The sequence below is a fragment of the Oryx dammah genome, unplaced genomic scaffold, assembly GCF_014754425.2.
Source record: "Oryx dammah isolate SB20612 unplaced genomic scaffold, SCBI_Odam_1.1 HiC_scaffold_20, whole genome shotgun sequence".
In the NCBI taxonomy this organism is placed as follows: domain Eukaryota; kingdom Metazoa; phylum Chordata; class Mammalia; order Artiodactyla; family Bovidae; genus Oryx; species Oryx dammah.
In genome coordinates, this window is record NW_024070204.1 from 41,932,774 (window position 1) to 41,954,183 (window position 21,410).

General features: G+C 35.4%; 1 protein-coding gene across 1 annotated transcript in view; it reads right to left on the reverse strand.

Moving 5' to 3' along the window:
• Window positions 1–21,410, reverse strand: part of HCN1 (hyperpolarization activated cyclic nucleotide gated potassium channel 1) — a 446,451-nt gene that overhangs the window by 109,667 nt on the left and 315,374 nt on the right. Inside the window, exon 4 of the mRNA XM_040262465.1 lies at window positions 19,036–19,254. Within this exon, the coding sequence (XP_040118399.1) occupies window positions 19,036–19,254 (219 nt within the window). The remainder of the gene's footprint in view (window positions 1–19,035; window positions 19,255–21,410) is intronic.

Genomic DNA, 21,410 nt, shown 5'->3' on the forward strand with positions numbered 1-21,410 from the left:
ATTTACTCACCCTATATCCCCAAATATTTTCCCCAATATATACTCCCAAACCAGTACAAAGTATTAATGAATTACATTTATAAGGGTGACCCAACAGGCATTTAAAGCTCCTTTTGGGTCATCCAAGGGAAATTAACATAAATTTAGTACAAAAGGAGACACTCAGAGCTCAGGGCACATACAGAAAATAGCTTCTAATCCTGTCATTTCACAGATGAAGAAAAGAGGTCTAGGGTGGCAAATTTATTTATACTAGTTTAACATCTAGTTAATAAATGTCAGGAGTAAAACCAGGTTTCACAGTTCTTAAAGTAGTGCCTCTCTATTATCTCCATGGCCACCATACCATTCAGCATATTTTATTATTCTCTGGTACTTTGAAAACAAATAATTATTGAGTCAAATTCTTAAAGCTTTTGCTATGGTTTGAATATTTGTGTCTCCTCAAAATTCATGTTGAAACCTAACTCCAAGGTGATAATATTAGGACATGGGGCCTTTGGGAGGATGGAGTCCTTATGGATGACTCAGGTTCAATTCCTGGGTCAGGAAGATCCCCTGGAGAAAGGAATAGCTACTTTCTCCAGTATTCCTGCCTGGAGAACTCCATGGACTGGGGAGTCTGGTGGGCTACAATCCCAGAGTCACACATGACTGACTAACACTTACATATTTATATTTTATTTTGGAGTCAGATGATCATAATGGAAACTTTTTTGTTATTTACAACAGAGGAAACTTTCTGGGATTAAGAGATTAAGACATCCTGTTGCTTGTTCAAATTAAGGTTAATTTCCTTATTCTTTGTAAAATTAGAAAATATTAAATGTTATTTCTTTTTCTAGAGACCACAGCACAGTCAAGAGAAGTGTGCTGTGAGCACAGTAGTTATTAGCAGCTATCTTCAGCTTCACTGAATCATACAGTGTTTTCCTTCAGAAAAGAGCTGTTATGATATTGCAAAGCTCTTTTCAAGGTTACAAACTAGATTCCTTACAGAATTTATTAAAATTAATTTCTTTAAGAATCTTATTAAGTATAGGATTATCAGATGCATAAAAATAAGTAGTTTACTAATGGGATATATTCTTCATAAAACTTGATACCTCTGAAAATAATTTAATATTTTTTCTGGAAAATTTCAAGAAAAAATTTCAGAATCACAGAAGTCTAATCTATAAGAATTTCAGATAAGTTTCTATAGAAGTAATAGATCCTAGGGTGCCCTATCTATCACTGTAGAAACATTAGAGCCAACATTATCACTCAAATATTCTAGTAAATTGTAGAGATTATTATGCCATGATACATTTTGTATGTATAATGCCACTATGTCTTCTTTTAAATTATTGTAAAATGTGGACTAATTTTCCTGAAAAAAATATTACTATTTGATAACATGAGTATATAAGTTCAAAATCTGCAAATAAGTTTCAAATTCCATGAAGAAATTAAAAAAAAAACATTAACTTTCACTCATTTACAATAATTGGCTATTTCCAGCTAATGTCAAAAAACATAATATTTTAAAATATAAAATATTAAAATACTAACATAATATTTCCACAGATTTCTCTAGATAAAAAATCAGCTTACACAGTATCTCAGAAACATGTGCAATGTTGCTAGCAAAACTCATGAATTGACTTATTTACATTCTCAAACAGTGAAATGCCTGTGTCCTGATATGTTTTATAATCCATTTATACCACCGTTTCTCCAGCCATTAAAAGAGTAAAATAATTCTTTTATAGATTTGTTGTGAAATTCTATGATAAATGCTTAACACTAATGCTTAACAGCTACAGCAAACACTGTTTATCTTTTAATCTATATATTACTTGGGATTTTTGGAAAGCTATATACAGTGCCAAATACATCTTCTTTCAGATAAATTCAAGGTTTGTGTTTAAAGTTTAATGACAAATGTAATAAGATATTAATAACCCTCACAGACATCTGAATGTGTATGTTGCATCAAACTTGGCCAAAGAAAAACTTTGGAACATGATATCTGTGGGATATTATTTTATTGTCAATAAAAATCAGAAAATTGATTTCCTAAAGTGTAAATTAACTGTATAAAGTTGACTGCACCGGCAAAATAATTTTTAAGTGAAAAGCTATTTATATTTGGTTTCAATGCTCACTTACACTCTAGTTCACCAAACACAAGGTCTGAATCAAGGAAGAATGTAATAATCTGCTTATTAAACGTTTGACCTAACCACTTCTGCCTTTTTCAAAAAAATTGTTTATATAAATGTTACAGTCTTAGAGTAGAAATTTTAGCTAATAGTGTGGTCTTCTTTGGATGTCATAGTCTGCTTTTGGAGCTGGAAGAAAAGCACAAAGACTGAGCTGCAAAGTACTTCTGAAAATTTTATCCTCTTTAGTAACAGATACATCCCTTCAAAGCACAGTGAATTGAAAAATAAGAATGCTGTTTTCTGTTAGCTACATGTGTGAATATTAAACGTAACTTAACATCTCTCAATCTAAACCTTCTTTTCTCTAAAACGTGAGTTGATTGAGAGTAAAATCATAATAAAGGGTTTCCTGGTAGCTCAGGCAGTAATGAATTCACCTGCAATGCAGGAGACCTGGGTTAGATCCCTGGGTCTTAAGACGCTCTAGAGAAGGAATGTCTACTGACTCCAGTGTTCTTGCCTGGAGAATCCCATGGACAGAGGAGCCTGGCGGGCTACAGTCCATGTGGGTGCAAGAGTCGGTCAGGACTCTGAGTGACTAACACTTTGAAAACCATAATAAAGGTATCTAACTAGAAAAATCTTCCTTCTTTCCAGTTAAAAGCAAATAATTTAATTTAGCTTTTAAACGAAGAAAATGTTTATGCTAATTTCTCTAGATAGTACTAAAGATCTGGATGATAATTTAGCCATTTAAAAATGCAGATATGTCCTGTTGATCAGAAACAAGTATACTGCCAGGTACTTCTCCAGCAAGGATAGGTTTATTGAGGATGAGCAGAAAACTGCAGTTTGGGGTCTGCAACCAAGATGAGCCATGTGCAAGTCCCTGCATAACAAGGGGAGGGAAAGGAAGGTGGGATGGCTAGGGTAAACAAAGAGTGCATGCTTTTCATGGCTGATACATAGACAGCAAAGAAGAGCACTCTTCTTCCTTTTGGAATCTGCAATTGCTCTGGAGTGTGAGAGATCCTCTTAAACAAAGAGTGCATGCTTTTCGTGGCTGATACATAGACAGCAAAGAAGAGCGCTCTTCTTCCTTTTGGAATCTGCAATTGCTCTGGAGTGTGAGAGATCCCCTTTCTGGTCTCCCAGCTCTATTTAATCAAGATTTCTGTTTATTAGTTTTTTAATAGCTCTGTTGTCATTGTTCAGTTGCTAAGTTGTGTCCAACTCTTTTGAGATCCTATGATCTGCAGCCTGCCAGGCTCCTTTGCCCATGGAATCTTCCAGGCAAGCATACTGGAGTGGGCTGCCATTTCCTCCTCCAGGGGATCATCCCAGACCAGGGATTGAACCTGCATCTTCTGCACTGCAGGTGGATTCTTGACCACTGAACCACCATGGAAGTTCCAATAGTTCTCCTAGATATATTCTAATACTGATGAGCCCCACTGCACTCTCATTCTCAGAATACAATTTTCTTTGTTATGATTCATTATAATTGTGTAGATTCACTTTCCAGTTATTAATATGTAAATCTGAGATGATAAGGGGATGCTATTTTATAATATATTTATAAAATATGGTGACATTCTTTATGCTAGATTTTGTATATTGCTAATTTCAGTCACTGTGACTGCATAAATACTTTATTAATGTTTCAAAGTTTGGAATCTAGTCATCTGAGTCATTTATAAAAAGAACAGAGAACTGATTTGTAAATTTAACATCTTAAATTTTGTGATTTCTCCAACATACAACTTCCTGGAGCGTGTATGACTAGAACGCTATAATATTGCCAAGAAGGGAAGAATGAATCATTCAATCAGGGAACAATGTTTCAATAAAGAAAAGTTCCAGGATGATTAAGGCTTTTATCCTTTCACCCTTTAAAAAGTTTAAATATATTTTAGAATAATTATTCTTCATAAATTTTTCTGACATTTTAAGTAATGTTTGTGTGTGTGCTCAGTCACTCATTCGTGTCTGACTCTGTGATCCCACGGACTATATCCCACCAGGCTCCTCTGCCCATGGTATTTTTCCCGGTAAGAATGCTGGAGTGGGTTGTCATTTTCTCCTTCAGAGGATCTTCCCTACCCAGGGATTGAACCCATATCTCCTACACTGGCAAGCAATATTTTTCTTTACCACTGAGCCACCTGGGAATCCCAAGCAATGTTTGCCACCTTCAAAAAAGTGTCCTTCAGTTTTTTGTTTGTTTGTTTGTTTGCAGAATTTCTGGTTTGTTTTTAAGTACCAAATATTGTGGCTGAAAAATATGAATGGACTACATGGAAAATGCAGCTAAAAATAAAAAGGAAGGTTAGATAAACTAGAAAACAAAATGCCACAACTATCATCTTCCCCTGGAGCTCCATGAGGCTGTCTGAGAATGTATACTCTATTGGGAGTAGTGTGAACTGTGTATTACTGTCTGGGTACTGACATTGTATGATTTGGAACCTCGTCACCTCTAACAGCACATATGACCCCAAATTCTCATGTCTGTAGGGCCAGCTGAGCTTTACAATCTGCATGCCAGATGCCAGCAAAACAGAAAGAACTCTCTTTGTAAAACACATTTTATGTGTGTGTGTGTGTGTTAGTCGCTCAGCTGTGTTCAACTATTTGCGACCCAATGGACTGCAGCTCATGGCATCTGGTCCCATCACTTCATGGCAAATAGATGGGGAAACAGTGGAAATAGTGACTGACTTTATTTTTGGAGGCTCCAAAATCACTGCAGATGGTGACTGCAACCATGAAATTAAAGGATGCTTGCTCCTTTGAAGAAAAACTATGACCAACCTAGATAGCATATTAAAAAGCAGAGACATTGCATTGCTGACAAATGTCCATCTAGTCAAAGCTATGGTTTTTCCAGTAGTCATGTATGGATGTGAGATTTGGACTATAAAGAAAGCTGAGGGCCGAATTGATGCTTTTGAACTGTGGTGTTAGAGAAGGCTCTTGAGAGTCCCTTGGACTGCTGGAAGATCAAACCAGTCAATCCTAAAGGAAGTCAGTCCTAAATTCATTGGAAGGACTGATGCTGAAGCTGAATCTCCAATACTTTGGTCACCTCATGTGAAGAACTTACTCACTGGAAAAGACCTTGATGATGGGAAAGATTGAGGGCAGGAAGAGAAGGGGACGAAAGAGGATGAGGTGCTTGGATGGCATCACAGACTCAATGGACATGAATTTTGCAAGCCGTGGGAGTTGATGAAAGACAGGGAAGGATGGTGTGTTGCAGTTCATGGGGTCACAGAGTTGGACATGACTAAGTGACTGAACTGAACTGAACTGAACTGTAGCTTGCCAGGCTCCTCTGTCCATGGAACTCTCCAGGCAAGAATACTTGAGTGGCAAGAATACTTTTCTCCTCAAGAGGATCTTCCCAACCTAGGGATCAAATCCAGGTCTCTTGTATTGCAGGCAGATTCTTTACCATCTGAGCCACCAGGGAAGCACATTTTATAAACTGATCCAAATTTGGTGGAGCCCAGATGCTGGATGGGAGTCCAATCACAGCCTGATCTAACTCAGTTGAAAGCTACCCTGGCACACAGGCGAGTTTGGTCCTACACTGCACGGTGCCACAGGGCTGAATGTGGCTTTTATCTTTTCTTGTTCCTGATCTTGTTTACAGCTTTTGTCCTCCGTTCCTCTCCATGCACCTACTTTTAGCAGCTCTTTGTCTACTTTTAATGTGTTGCTTTTTCACTAAATTCAGGGCTGGAGCCTAATTCAGGAAGTCATGATTACTATTAATTTGAGCTCCTAATAAGTGAGATATTTCTGTTAATAAACAAAAAATAATTTGATGCTCTAATGATCATCTGACCCCTGGGAAAGTAAAGAAGAAATCATACCATTGAAATGAAATTCAGTATTTTATGTTCTCATTGGGAAAAAAAGTTAAAATAATCTATTTCTGTCATTTAACTGACATCATAGATCCTCTTTAATTTTCAATTAATAAAAATACAATACTAAAGTTGAAGATAATTTTTCATAAAATATGCTAATGCTAAGTATTTCAATAGTGACTTTTCCTCAGTTGCTTAAAATAACTTTCAAAATTTTACTTCATTAATTTTAATAATAACTTGGTGAATTAGGACAGCAAGAAATCTTTTTAAATGAATATACTATTCTAAGATAATTTCTCCTGGCAAAGCTGAAGTAGTGAACGTGGAATATAATCATCTATCTTATGCTATCATCTGAATTATATTATGTCTTATATTATTACCTGATAATGCTCAATATCCTATCATTATATATTAGGTTGATAACATAAGATATACTTTAAGTAAAATTTTTGTTATTGTGTTTTATTATTGTTAACAGTAGCATAATAATAAACACAATAATCATATTGCATTTTGTTATTGGTAAAATTGTATAATTTAAATAAAATAATGTATCTTTTAAGTAAAATATTCAGTTCAGTTTCTCAGTCATGCCCAACACTTTTTTGCATTAAAGTGGTTTATACTTGTTTCATTTGTATATCAAAAGTTCTAAAACTGTATTTCAGGTTCAGACTATCAGTATACTCAGTTCTAAATTCATGAATTCTTATTTCATTGAATACATTCTCAGACAGAAAAAAAAATTCTGACTTTAGATAGAGAAGATTGAATGCTGTGTTATGACACATCTGGTGAAATTCTGCTTTATAAGAATTGTTTTTCATCGAAAATGACAGAAAAATCCACATTGATAATTCAGTATGTATGATAATCAGACCACAAATGAAAACCAAAAGTAAATAAAATGATTGGTACCTAATTTTTGATATAATAGATTTTTACCAGTAATACATCTATTAATAGGAGTATATACATTCCATTAATGTTTCATTTAAAGATACTTCATTACTCCTGGTAGCTAAGTTACAGTGCAGAAGAGGCATTCTAGATAACACATTCCAAGTTTACCAACAGATGGCTTAATGGAAGATGTAAGTTCTTCCCTCCATTTTATTTTTCTTGTTCATCTCTTTATTATTCTTTATCATCTCTTGTTCCATATATCTCCTCATTCTCTATTATCTATCTTCTTATAGTGTCAGGACATATTCAAAATTTCAATGGCTCTCCATTACTTATCAAATCAGTACAGATGGCTATAAGCCTTGGATCTACTACTATTTTTCAAGTACTTCATAACCCATCCAAAATGTATGCTTCCTAGAAAATCCCAAGCATTTTTCTGACTCCTCATTTTTATTATAGTGTCTGTGGCAGAGGCCATGAATTTCACACCTAAATCCATCTTATGTCTCTTCCATATTGTATATAATTGCCACTGCTGCTGCTGCTAAGTCACTTCAGTTGTGTCCGACTCTGTGCGACCCCATAGATGGCAGCCCACCAGGCTCCTCTGTCCCTGGGATTCTCCAGGCAAGAATACTGGAGTGGGTTGCCATTTCCTTCTCCAATGCATGAAAGTGAAAAGTGAAAGTGAAGTCACTCAGTTGTGCCCGACTCTTAGTGACCCCATGGACCGCAGCCTACCAGGCTCCTTCGTCCATGGGATTTTCCAGGCAAGAGTACTGGAGTGGGTTGCCATTGCCTTCTCCGAGATAATTGCTAACTGGTTGCAAAGTTGCCCAGCTAGGCTAAATGTCTCCTCTTCCTTGAGAAATTCTCATCAATTGAAAGTTTTCAACAATGAGATGTGATTCAAAGTCACATGTGTGTCCCTCTTTCCTCTTATGAGCTGGAAGGCAGACATGTCCAAGGCGTAGAACATGCAAACTAGAACAATACCCTAGGGAATTGCTTCTTGAAGGGTGGTCTCTGGATCAGAAGCAGCAGCTGAGATATTGTTGGAAATAAAACCTCTCAGGCTTCACCCTAGGTGTAATGAATCAGAAACTCTGAAAGTGGGGCCTATGAATCTGTTTCAGCGAGCTCTCCAGGTAATGATGATTCATAGGAAATGCTAGGAAATACTGTCCAGGTGACAGTGGAGGAACAGCTTGGAAGAAAATGACCACCTGGAGCAGTGCCATCCCACTGACCTGGCCTCTCATCCCGCAGAGCTTTTTAGCAAAATGATGCAGTTCCTTAGGTCACTAAATTGTTGGATCTTCTTCTTACAGCAGCTCAGCATTTGCCTCGAGTAGTATTTATTTAATGTGGAATGGCCTATTAGTATTTCCATCCCATTCAATACTTTTACCTGGAAATTTGAACTCCTACCTGGGTCTCTGCAAGATAGCACTGGTGCGTTTACATAATGACAAAGAACACTAGGTTATGTTTGCTATCCTTTAATCTATTATGCACATTGAGGACTGAACACTCTTTTAAAAAATTACATCTAATGTACCACTCTTCTGCTTCAAAATTTTACCAGACTCTCGTAGCATTTAGCTAAAACACAACATGGTTAAGTAGGCCTATGAGGTGCCATCCACTCTGACCTAAGTCAGTCTCTCCAGTCTCGTCCAGAGCCGTTTCACTTATCTCTGAGCTCTAGTCACACATTCCTTCTGTCTGTTCCTGAATCCTGACAAATCTTTTCACACTCACTGCTTTTTCCCATGCTGTTTACTTCACTATCTTCTATTCATTCTTTAGATCTCTTCTTAAATATTATTTTTCTTTGCTCCCACTACATCCCACATGAATCAAGCCAAAGACTTAAAATCTCCTAGCAGAGAGATTAATATACATTTCCATTCTGAGGACTTAAAATTTTTATAATAATTGATTGCTCTCAATAAATCTTGTCACTGTGTCATGCCCCTCCCCATCCCATTGTACTACAAGAAACATGATGAGAGAAGACACCATATATACTTGCTCACTTTGTATGCAAAACATCCAGTACCAGACCTGTCACATAGTAAGCATTCAATAAATACACATCAAATGGATAAAAACTGGATTCTGTGAGACTCAACTCATATGACATCTTAACTCTGAAGACTTTCTGGATCCTACTCGTTAGAAAAGACTGTTGTTTCCAGCAATTTTATTGACCCAAGTGTCCCTATCTACTTAAAAAGTTGGCATTCTTGTCCTGTTAATATGTTTGTGCTAGTGATTCTAACAGTAAGCATTTATGAAGTGATCTTGCTCTTGCACCCTTACAATCTCAGATAGAAGTATAGCATATTTCATGTACTACTGTGATTCACTTCCTTAAAGGACAGTTTCAATGACTACCTCCCATTGCTAAAATTTTGCAAGGGATATCTTTTTCCTAACACAAAAGTCTCATCATTCCAGCCTTGAAAATTATTCTTAGGCAGAGCATAACCCAATCTTATTTCATACTTTGCCCATCAAGGTAGTTTTCACTGCATTCAAAATAGACACCTGAATATCTACCACACATAGCCACCTCTGGGTCTTTGCACATTTTGTTCCTGTCTGTCAGCAATCTTCTCACAGTTAGTGCTCTTTTCTAGGACATTTCCCCCATGGTGACTACCTCTGTCTGCTGATTTCTTCTGCATTCTTCAAGGCACATTTCAAATGGATCTCAGTGATCTAATTAAACAAATGCAAATCCATGCAGTATTTCTCGTACATTGTGGGATCTTGTCAGATTAGTGAATCTTAGTGACAAGCTTTTGCCCTAAAAAGTTGCTTAATAACGTATTTATGTGTTATGACATATAAAGGACCAAATACGATACATCAAAACACTTGAAACACTGTCATACTGAGTGAAGTAAGTCAGAGAAAAACAAATATCATATGATATCCCTTACATGTGGAATATAAAAAACAAATTAATCTACAGAACAGAAACAAAGTTACAGATGTAGAAATCAAATGTATGGTCCCTGGGGAAAAAGGGGAGAGGGAGGAATTAATTGGGAGATTGAGATGAACCCATACACACTACTATACATAAAGAAATAATTAATAAGGACCTACTGTATAGCACAGGGAACTCTACTCAAAACTCTGTAGTGGCCTATAAGGGAAAAGAATTTTAAAAAGAGTTGATATATACATATGTATAACAGACTTCCCTGGTGGCTCAGATGGTAAAGCGTCTGCCTACAATGCGGGGGACCCGGGTTCAATCCCTGGGTCGGGAAGATCTTCCGGAGAAGGAAATGGCAACCCATTCCAGTATTCTTGCCTGGAAAATCCCATGGATGGAAGAGCCTGGTAGACTACAGTGCATGGGGTCGCAAAGGGTCCAGACACAACTGAGCGATTATCACTATCCCATAACAGATTCACTTTGCTGTACACCTGAAACTAACATAAGTGAAGTGAAGTTGCTCAGTCGTGTCTGACTCTTTGTGACCCCGTGGACTGTAGCCCACCGTGCTCCTCTGTAGCACTGTAAATTTATACCCCAGTAATTTCTTAAATTAAAAAAAAAAACTTAAAGGAGGACATTCAAATTACAATTCACACATTTCTAAAAGATAATATCCATACATCAATCAATAAAAGAAAATAGTAGAAAATGCAGCTCTACTTTACAGCCATTACAAGAAACTGTCAGATATACTGACAGTGGTGAATGCTACCTGCAAAGAACTAAATGAAGGATTGGTGAGGACAAACCTTTAGCAATTTTACCGTTCTTATTCACAACAAAGATGCAGGAAATTTCAGCATGTAATATGGAGTTTCATACGGAAATTATCACTGAATGAAAGAGGTACCAGTGTGATATATTAAAATACAAAGATTGAAAATCAGTGGTAAAATAAAAATTTACAACTGGCAAAATTCTATTTTTCTTCTTGGTTAAATTAATAGCCTCAAACTCTCTTTCCTGTTGATTTTGTTCAGTTGCTAAATGATGTCTCCATGGACTGCAGCACATCAGTCTTCACTGTCCTTTACTATCTCCAGATATTTGCTCATACTCATGGCCATTGAGTCAATAATGCCATCCAACCATCTCATCCTCTGTCGCCCCCATTTCCTCCTGCCCTCAATCTTTCTCAGCACCAATGTCCTTTCCAATGAGCTGGCTCTTCACATGAGATAGCCAAAGTATTGGAGCTTCAACTTTAACATCAGTCCTTCCAATGAATATTCAAGGTTGATTTCCTTTAGGATTGACTGGTTTGATGTCCTTGAAGTCCAAGGGACTTTCAAGAGTCTCCTCCAGCACCATTGTTCAAAAGCATCAATTCCTCAGTGCTCAGCCTTCTTTATGGTCCAACTCTCATATCTGTACATGGAAAAACCATGGTTTTGATGATACATACCTTTGTTGGCAAAGTGATATCTATGCTTTTGAACATATTGTCTGGGTCTGTCATATCTTTCCTTCCCAGGAGCAAGTATTTTTTAATTTCATGGCTACAGTCACCATCTGCAGTAATTTGGGAGCCCGAGAAAATAAAATTTGTCATTGCTTCTATTTTTTCCCCTTATATTTGTCATGCAGTTATGAGACTAGATGCCATAATCTTAAGTTTTTTGAATGTTGAGTTTTAAACCAGGTTTTTCACTCTCTTCTTTCACCCTCAAGAGGTTCTTTACTTCCTTTTTGCTTTCTGACATTAGAATGGTATCATCTGCATTTCTGAGGTTGTTGATATTTCTCCCAGCAATCTTGATTCCAGCTTGTCATTCATCCAGTTTGGAATTTTGCATAATGTAATCTGCATATAAGTAAATAAATAGGATGACAATATATAGCCTTGAAGCAATACTTTTCCAATTTTGAACCACTCTTTTGTTCCATGTCCAGTTCTAACTGTTGCTTCTTGACCTGCGTACAGGTTTCTCAGGAGATAAAGTGGTTTGGTATTCCCATCTCTTTGAGAATTTTCCAGTTTTTTGTGATCCACACAGTCAAAGTCTTTAGTGTAGTCAGTGAAGCAGACATAGATGCTTTTTGGGAATACCCTTGATTTCTCTATGATCCAACAAATGTTGGCAATTTGATCTCTGGTTCTTCTGCCATTTCTAAATTCAGCCTGTACATCTGGGAATTTTCAGTTCACATACTCATGAAGCCTAGCTTGAAGGATTTTGAGCATTACTTTGCTAGCATGTGAAATGAGTGCAATTATACGGTAGTTTGAATATTCTTTGGCTCTGACCTATCTTTAAAACAGTACTTATAGTTAATGTAAAAATATTTCTCCCAGTGGAACATGTAAAGTATTATTTGCCAGGAGCCCAATTTGTTAGCAGCTGAAGTGGCGACATGAAGCTAACCCAAGGGCTGTGGCATTGTTAGTTTTCTAGGAGAAAATCTCACAAATATTCCCAGTCCAAGGACTGGCCTGGCCTGAGAATGTTTGGCAGTACTACCACTTTAACGTATCTGAGTACAATAAATTCAGCTCCTGGGAAGCAAAAGTATATAGAATAGCTGAATTGGAAACTTTTCCAACTAATTAAGGAACCATGTGGGAGTTCTGCTCATAGCATTCTCATTTGTAGCAGAAGAAGACATTCATTTACAAATAATGAAGAAAATCATAGGAACTATTTTGGTGAATACACATGAATTTTAGAGCTACCTCTTCCCACTAGAATGCTTACAATGCAAATGAGGGCATCAAGTCAGTTTTCCTTTAAATACTGGGTCAGTATGATTTTCAAGATCATTATAACTTCTAAGACCTTTCGTTTTTCTGAAGACAAATACTATCACAACAAACACTATCACAAGTTTACACAACCAGCAAACCAAATTAGAAGCTCAATTGACTAATTTCTTGACATAATGAAGATGGGATGCAAAATAAGAGGCAACTTTTTTCTTTTTAAGGGAATATTAAAGTATCATTAAATATTAAGTACTATTTATAAACCATCATGGCCAATGGCCATTACTCCAATTTTTTTTTCCCCTTTCATCTGCCATTACTCTATCAGAATGCTTTTTCGAAATTGAAGACGCAGAATCACATGACAGTCCTGATAATCTCTCCCATCCTTCTTTCTGAAACAAAGGGTTTCATCATGGCTTAAAGCAGAGTACCCTACTGATCAATCCAGGAATCAAGAAATGGCTTCAACCCCAGTGAAAGATATTTTGATAATGTATCTTTTACTTACAGGAAACCAATCTCAGAATTGCAGAAGGGAAAGCATATTGAAAATTTAGTTTCCAAAACATGACCTGTGTGTAAGCCAAATGCATACATACATACATAAGTATTTGCTGCAACAGCTGAAGCAATATGTTTACACACATATAAATAAACAACAGGATCAACATTTTGAAAAAGATGCTCTCATGTATATTCAAGTGACAGAATTCAAAAATTTCAAAGGATAAACTCTTATTCCCATTTATTTGCCAGAAAACACAGTTGGACAACTATAAATATTCTTAATCCTTACTGTCCCCTCTGAGCATCACAGCACTGAGGTTTCTGTGTATGGGGGAGGAAATACACAATAACAAAGACACAGATCTTCCTATCAGAGTATTATATTCCTCTGGAACAGATAGAATATACACAATAAACAGATTATTATAGGTTAGGATAATCAGGGAAGATATCACAATCTTCCAAAGGGAAGGGTAGAACCTGTGTAAACAGGAAAAGGGGTAAAAGTATGTCAGGAGTAGGATGAAAGGTATGGGGGCAGATCAGAATCATTTGGTTTGTTCTGAGAACAATAATATTCTGGTTGGAAGAGAGATTTGGCTATGAGATCCATGAGTTTAAAAGTTGGTTTGGCACCATTCTGTTTTCCAACAAATTATTTTTGAAGGGCATATTATCCATAATCAGTTCATTTTAAATGACCTGAAATTTGCTTTACTATAAATGGGATTTGACTAGTTAAAAAATGAGAGCAGACTAGTTAAAAAAACTAGTGTTTTGTCTTTGTTCATAACATTACCTTATACAAATTTGGAAGACTAGATAGATCAAAAATATTTCTATGGTTAAGAAGCTTATGTGACAGTCCTGATTATAATCTTTTATTATAAGAAAAGAATAAGAATCTATGGATTATTCATTAAAACCAAAAAAAAAAACACACTTGCTTGAACTGACTAGGTTTAGAATATAATATTTTTGATATGATTACATAACTAGATGATTTCATTCAGGATTACATAATTCACCTTCACGGCTGAGAGACTACTTATGTTAAACTATACCTTCTTATTCCAAAGGGATCATAAACATTTGCTGACATGATAAAATTTTGTCCATTTGTATAAATTTATAATGTTAAATTTATTATCATTATTAAACTAAGAATCAGTAGTTTTTTTTTTACAATTTTAGGCAACATACACAATATCTGAAGTCCAGAGCAGCACTGGCTTACTGCCTCATGCTCTATCATTAGAAAGGACAGTCTATTTAAACAAGTCACTCATTGCTGAACCTGCCTTAGATTAATATACACTTTGCTTCTTGGATTCAGAAGCTATTGAGTATATAGTTATTTCAATTTGATAATTTCCTCATATAATTAAATATTTTTCATGTTCAAATTTCACACTAAAAATCATGTACGTCAGGTACACCAAGGTGAATTGAAAATTTATTATTCTAAATTCATAATGTGCTTTGTGTTAAAATTCTTGGTTATTACAAAGGAAAACTGCACACCTGAAGCTGCTTTTACTAGAATTATTTGATGGGAAAGAGAGTGACAAGTTTCAAAATAATAGTAGGCTTCCCAGGGGTGCTGAAGTGTAAGAACTGAGACACAACAGTATAAAGATACAGAGTGATCTAAAGCAATTTCATTTAAAAAGACTAGATGAACTGTGGATATATCTAGAAAAGGCAGTACCTACCCAAGGTCAACTTAAGAAAATGGAATGCTCACTGGGGGGAGTATGTCTAGATAAGGCATTTCCCAAGTGTTCATCAATCACTTAAAATCCAAGGGGGTTTGGCAGAGAGCAGACAAAATGTTAAATGTTCAGAGCACACACATTAATAGCAAAAATCTTTTCAGTTAATTGTTTAAATCAAGATGTACAAACTTATCTGACAAAGGAAACAATTAAATAGGTAATTCAACAATGAACCAGCTCTGTGACAACCTAGAGGTATGGGATAGGGTGGGAGGTTCAAGAGGGAGGAAATATATGTATACTTATGGCTTATCCATGGTGATGCATGACAGGAACCAACACAATATTGTAACTATCCTTCAATTAAAAATAAATAAATTTTAAAAATATACTCGTGTATACATATATATGTATGTTTATGATTTATTTATATTATCTGTGGGGTAAGTTTTGAGAAGAACTGAGATTTTAAAATAAAAGGTCTAAAAATCTGCTAGATTAGGATTTACTCTTCCTTCCTCATGTTTACTGAGCTGCTAACCTGAGATATCAGAATGCTGGTTAGGTAAGAGGCTCCCTCCTACACAGGTTTACAATTGTAAATGCGGATCCAGTGAAGACTTCTAAAGGTGTCAATTTCATTGAAGGTCTACAGAGGTCAGAGAGTAGAAAGAGAACTTTCCTGACAACAATAGGTAGCGAACCTCTTTGAAGAGAATGACTGGTCTTCTGTGAGTCCCTTCCCCAGCCTGCTTTGGGATAGGGCTGCTGGAGGGCTACCTTCTAACCCTTGACCTTTCAGGAGGACGTCAAGAAAGTCGCTTGGAGATCTTTGAAATCAGTTCACATAGTTAAGCGACATGAGTCTGGAGTCCAATTCACATCTGAGAACATGAAAATAGCCTGTGGCCACTGGGGTGTGACTCTGCCAAGAAACTGAAGGCTAGACACAGGCTCTTTGTTGCTTTGGTGGAGGAAGCAGGAGTGCTGAGAGATGGGCTAAGAGATGGATGCCTGAGGGCTTCTCTGTGGACCAGATCTGAGTGATGCAGCAGGGCTAGCCTGACATCTTGGGTCTCATCCAAGAGCGGCTTCTGGCAGAGCACAGAGCCCTCAGCAGAAAGAGACTGGTGATGCCTGCCAGGTTCTCAGGGCCTCTTTTAGGAAGATGCAGGAGAGGGACTCAATGCCGCTCACCTAAATGACCAGCTGTTCCTGACTAAATTGTTTCAAATGTCAGAAAGTAACAAAAACTTATTCCAGTATCCTTAATCCTCTACCAAACCCTCACAAGATCAAGAATTTGATGATGAATTATGGCAAAAACAAAGTGTTGAAAACTTCTGTAAATAAAGTCACAAATGAAATGATCTTTGCCTGTTTGGTGAAGAATTTATGAGGCTAAGCTGTTATTACTCATCAGGAGACATATTCTAGAATTGTTTGAACCATTACTTTCAGATATGCTTTTTAGCAAGGTGCATATATATTATATATTCTTATCATATTCAACAGAGCTCCCACACTAGAAATTCTTCCTTCAATTATAAAACATTCTTATCTATCAGAAAGTTACTCATGTTTGTGAAGAATATAAGTACTGTCTGATTATCCAATGTCTAGTACCAACCAAATAATTCAGCATATTAAAACAAAATCCAATGAATAAATCAGTGCACAAATCTACTTTCTCTCTTTTGAGAAAAGTTTAGCACAGCAATCATTTCAATTAACACACTATGCGTAAGAATGCATGATAGCAGCTGTTAGTATGCATTTTAAAGACTGGAGGGTATGTGGTGACTTATCTAGATATAAGGGCAACATATGTTCAGCTATGCATATGGACTTAATATAAATTATGATTGCAACATGCAGAGAGGCAAAGAGAGACATGTGCAATGCCCGTCTCTCTGCATTTAATCAGCTCACATTTTTCTAACATGTACAGGAGAAGTCTTTATATTATCGTAACTGTTTAAAAATTACAGAACAGGAACCAAGACAACACTTCAAATCAGCTTCATACATTTGAAACATGGAGCTATTTTTTTGTGAATGAAAATTCAGATTTTTTTTTAAAGAAAATATGTATTTAAGAGAGAAGATGGAAACAAAAGCTATGAGGACCATCTTGAAAAAACTTCAAAATATGGAAACAGATTGTGGTTTCCTCCTTTGAACATTTCAGCTCATTATAATTTTGATACAGGGCATAGTTTATTTATCTGAATACTATTAATTAAATTGACAAACTAGCTAGTTGAATATATTAGAGATAAAACTAACTACCTTCTCTTTTTAAAAAAATTTTTTGTTGTTCTTTCTTTTTTTTTTAATTTTATTTTTACTTTATTTTACTTTACCATACTGTATTGGTTTTGCCATACATTGACATAAGGATCTCATTCAAATATGAAGGAGAAATCAAAAGCTTTACAGACAAGCAAAAGCTGAGAGAATTCAGCACCACCAAACCAGCGCTCCAACAAATGCAAAAGGATATTCTCTAGACAGGAAACACAAAAAGGGCATATAAACCCGAACCCAAAACAATAAAGTAAATGACAATGGGATCATACTTATCAATAATTATCTTAAATGTAAATGGGTTGAATGCCCCAACCAAAAGGCAAAGACTGGCTGAATAGATACAAAAACAAGATCCCTATATATGCTGCCTACAAGAGACCCACCTCAAAACAAGACACATACAGACTGAAAGTGAAGGGCTGGAAAAAGATATTCTACGCAAACAGAGACCAAAAGAAAGCAGGAGTAGCAATACTCATCTCCGATAAAATAGACTTAAAACAAAAGCTGTGAAAAGAGACAAAGAAGGCCACTACATAATGATCAAAGGATCAATCCAAGAAGAAGATATAACAATTATAAATATATATGCACCCAACATAGGAGCACCACAATATGTAAGACAAATGCTAACAAGCATGAAAGGGGAAATTAACAAGAACACAATAATAGTGGGAGACTTTAATACCCCACTCACACCTATGGACAGATCAACTAAACAGAAAATTAACAAAGAAATGCAAACTTTAAATGATACAATAGACCAGTTAGACCTAACTGATATCTATAGGACATTTCACCCCAAAACAATGAATTTCACCTTTTTCTCAAGTGCTCACAGAACCTTTTCCAGGATAGATCACATCCTGGGCCATAAATCTAACCTTGATAAATTCAAAAAAAATCGAAATCATTCCAAGCATCTTTTCTGACCATAATGCACTAAGATTAGATCTCAATTACAGGAGAAAAACTATTAAAAATTCCAACATATGGAGGCTGAACAACACGCTTCTAAATAACCAACAAATCACAGAAGAAATCAAAAAAGAAATCAAAATATGCATAGAAATGAATGAAAATGAAAACACAACCCAAAACCTGTGGGACACTATAAAAGCAGTGCTAAGAGGAAAGTTCATAGCAATACAGGCATACCTCAAGAAACAAGAAAAAGTCAAATAAATAACCTAACTCTACACCTAAAGCAACTAGAAAAGGAAGAAATGGAGAATCCCAGAGTTAGTAGAAGGAAAGAAATCTTAAAAATTAGGGCAGAAATAAATGCAAAAGAAACAAAAGAGACCATAGCAAAAATCAACAAAGCAAAAAGCTGGTTCTTTGAAAGGATAAATAAAATTGAGAAACCATTAGCCAGACTCATCAAGAAACAAAGAGAGAAAAATCAGATGATCACAACAGACAACACAGAAATACAAAGGATCATAAGAGACTACTATCAGCAATTATATGCCAATAAAATGGACAACGTGGAAGAAATGGACAAATTCTTAAAAAAGTACAACTTTCCAAAACTGAACCAGAAAGAAATAGAAAATAATAACAGACCCATCAGAAGCATGCAGATTGAAACTGTAATCAGAAATCTTCCAGCAAACAAAAGCCCAGGTCCAGATGGCTTCACAGCTGAATTCTACCAAAAATTTAGAGAAGCGCTAACACCTATCCTACTGAAACTCTTCCAGAAAATTGCAGAGGAAGGTAAACTTCCAAACTCATTCTATGAGGCCACCATCACCCTAATACCAAAACCTGACAAAGATGTCACAAAAAAAGAAAACCACAGGCCAATATCACTAATTACCTTCTCTTGATATTGCCGCCTTGAGGAATCCAAAGACTGGATTAGAGCTGTGGCGTGGCCGACAAACATGGCGTAGCAGGTGGCCCCGACGATCATGCTCAGCATGGTGATCCACAGGTCAGACATGCTCACTGGGGCTTGGGCTCCGTAGCCGATGCACAGCATGTGACTCATCGCTTTGAAGAGCGCGTAGGAATACTGCTTTCCCCAAGAATCATTCTGCAACAGAAGAGAAAAAGGAAGTAGAGTGAACCATTAGGGTAGCAGAAGAAAAATGAGTATGACCGATAAACAGAAGCATTATAACATTCTTGTAATAGAGCATTTACACAGATACTTCGCCCCAGTAGTTAATCAAAAGACCCGATGTTTTTCAAAACTGGCTAAATATAATGAAATAGAAATAGTCTACAGTTAAAATATGCAATCTTAGTCAGTTTTATATGTTTTTAAAACTAAAAATTCCTTTTGGGACAGTGGTGTGAATGAATGTTGATAAGCTCATTTTAAAATTTCCAGGAAATCTGTGTCATTCTCTAGTAATATATTATTATTTACAAATTGAGAAATGCTGCTGATTAATATGAAGTACATAGGCCTAAGTATAGGAATTTTTATAAAAACTATCGTATTAAAAATTTGAAAGTCCAAATGATATATTTGTATAAACTTCAATGAATATCTCAATATCTTAAATGAAAAATTAACATAATTTGGAAATACAGATCTGATAAGTGAAAAGACTTCCTTGAAGCCTTCTCTGAGTAATGTATATTGAAATTCAAATGTCAAAGTTGATGATGGATGAATCTTACTGACTTTCTGTAGAATAATAAAATAAAATAAGCAAAATAATATCTTGGAGGACACTGGAAAAAAAACCAAAAATGCTGACTTCTGAGATTAGTTATTAGATGCAATTTCTGATACCATTTCAAAACTCTATCTTAAGCTCAATTCTACAAAAATAAGTTATTCAATATATCTTATATATTGTCTGATAAAACTTAAAGAACTTTTTTGATCAATGTATCAAACTGCCTAGTCCAGGATTTACCTCATTTATGAGACTCACAGTAAAATAAAAATGTGAGGCCTTTTCATTTAAAATGTAGGGGGGGGGGGAGTATTGTTGAAGATAATATATAAAGAATTTTCCTTAAAATATTTTATTCATTATAAAATTTGGGATAATACTGCTAGTTGAGTAACAATATAAACTTACACACTTCAAAAAGTGAAATTCTGGTATCATAATTATATATAATACAAGTAATACTATACTATTGTGGTATCTTGAATGATCATACAATTTTTACGGCTTAGTTTTCTGACAAATTCATTCTTTATGTCATCAAAATTTATATGATTAATAATTGCATCTTCAATGATAAAACTGAAAATTACATCAGTTCCTTTTGGCTAATGCAAGATCACAAATAATTTCTGATACATTTTTAATTTGAGGGAAGATCTTTCTGTTGATGCAACCTTTATTGGAACTAGAGTATTTTATAGCCTGGGGACAACATTAGGATGAATGTTTGATAAATTATTTTAATACATAAATTTTAGTACATCTGGAGCTGATGATTCTCACGGAATAATTTCTAATAAATGATTTAACTCCATAAAAATCATATTCATGAAACTGTGTCTTATTTTTAAATTACAGTTTTTAAGATGACTGTAAATGAACATGGACATTGTAAGAAATAATAGAGAAATATGTACGATTCATCAGTTTTTCTTAAAGGTGAAATCTTGCAAACTATAGAGCAATATTACAACAAGAAACTGATATGGATATAATCCACAGATCTCATTCATATTTCACTAAACTTGTACTCATTTGTATACACAAATTAGTTTTATTCAGTTTTGTTACGTGTATCGGTTCCTATATTCATCAACACTGTCAAGATACAGAACAATTCTGTCACAACAAAGAACCATTATACTGCTTTTTTACTGAACTTAATGTTAAATGTAAATGTATGCAATGATATTTTAATGTTTCCTCTGACATTTCCTGTAACTTTTAATTAAAGAATGATCAGTGCAAGAAGCCAAAAATAGCTTCATGATTTGTATATAACCCATAATGCCTTATTATGTTTTATCTTCCTGTATTTTCAATTACAAGGAAAATTTCATTTAAAAATTGCCTTCCTTGTTAATAACTGGCTCATTTAAAACTTCATATGAAAATAGTGTTATTTTCCACTATAAGTGATGATCTTTAACTTTCTTATTGCTAGGCTGGTACATATTTGCATCGCAATGTTGCAGGAGTTGTCAAATCTGAACATTTTAAAATCAAGAATTCTAATAACTCCCTGATAACTTTTATTGAAATGGCTATATGAATTCCT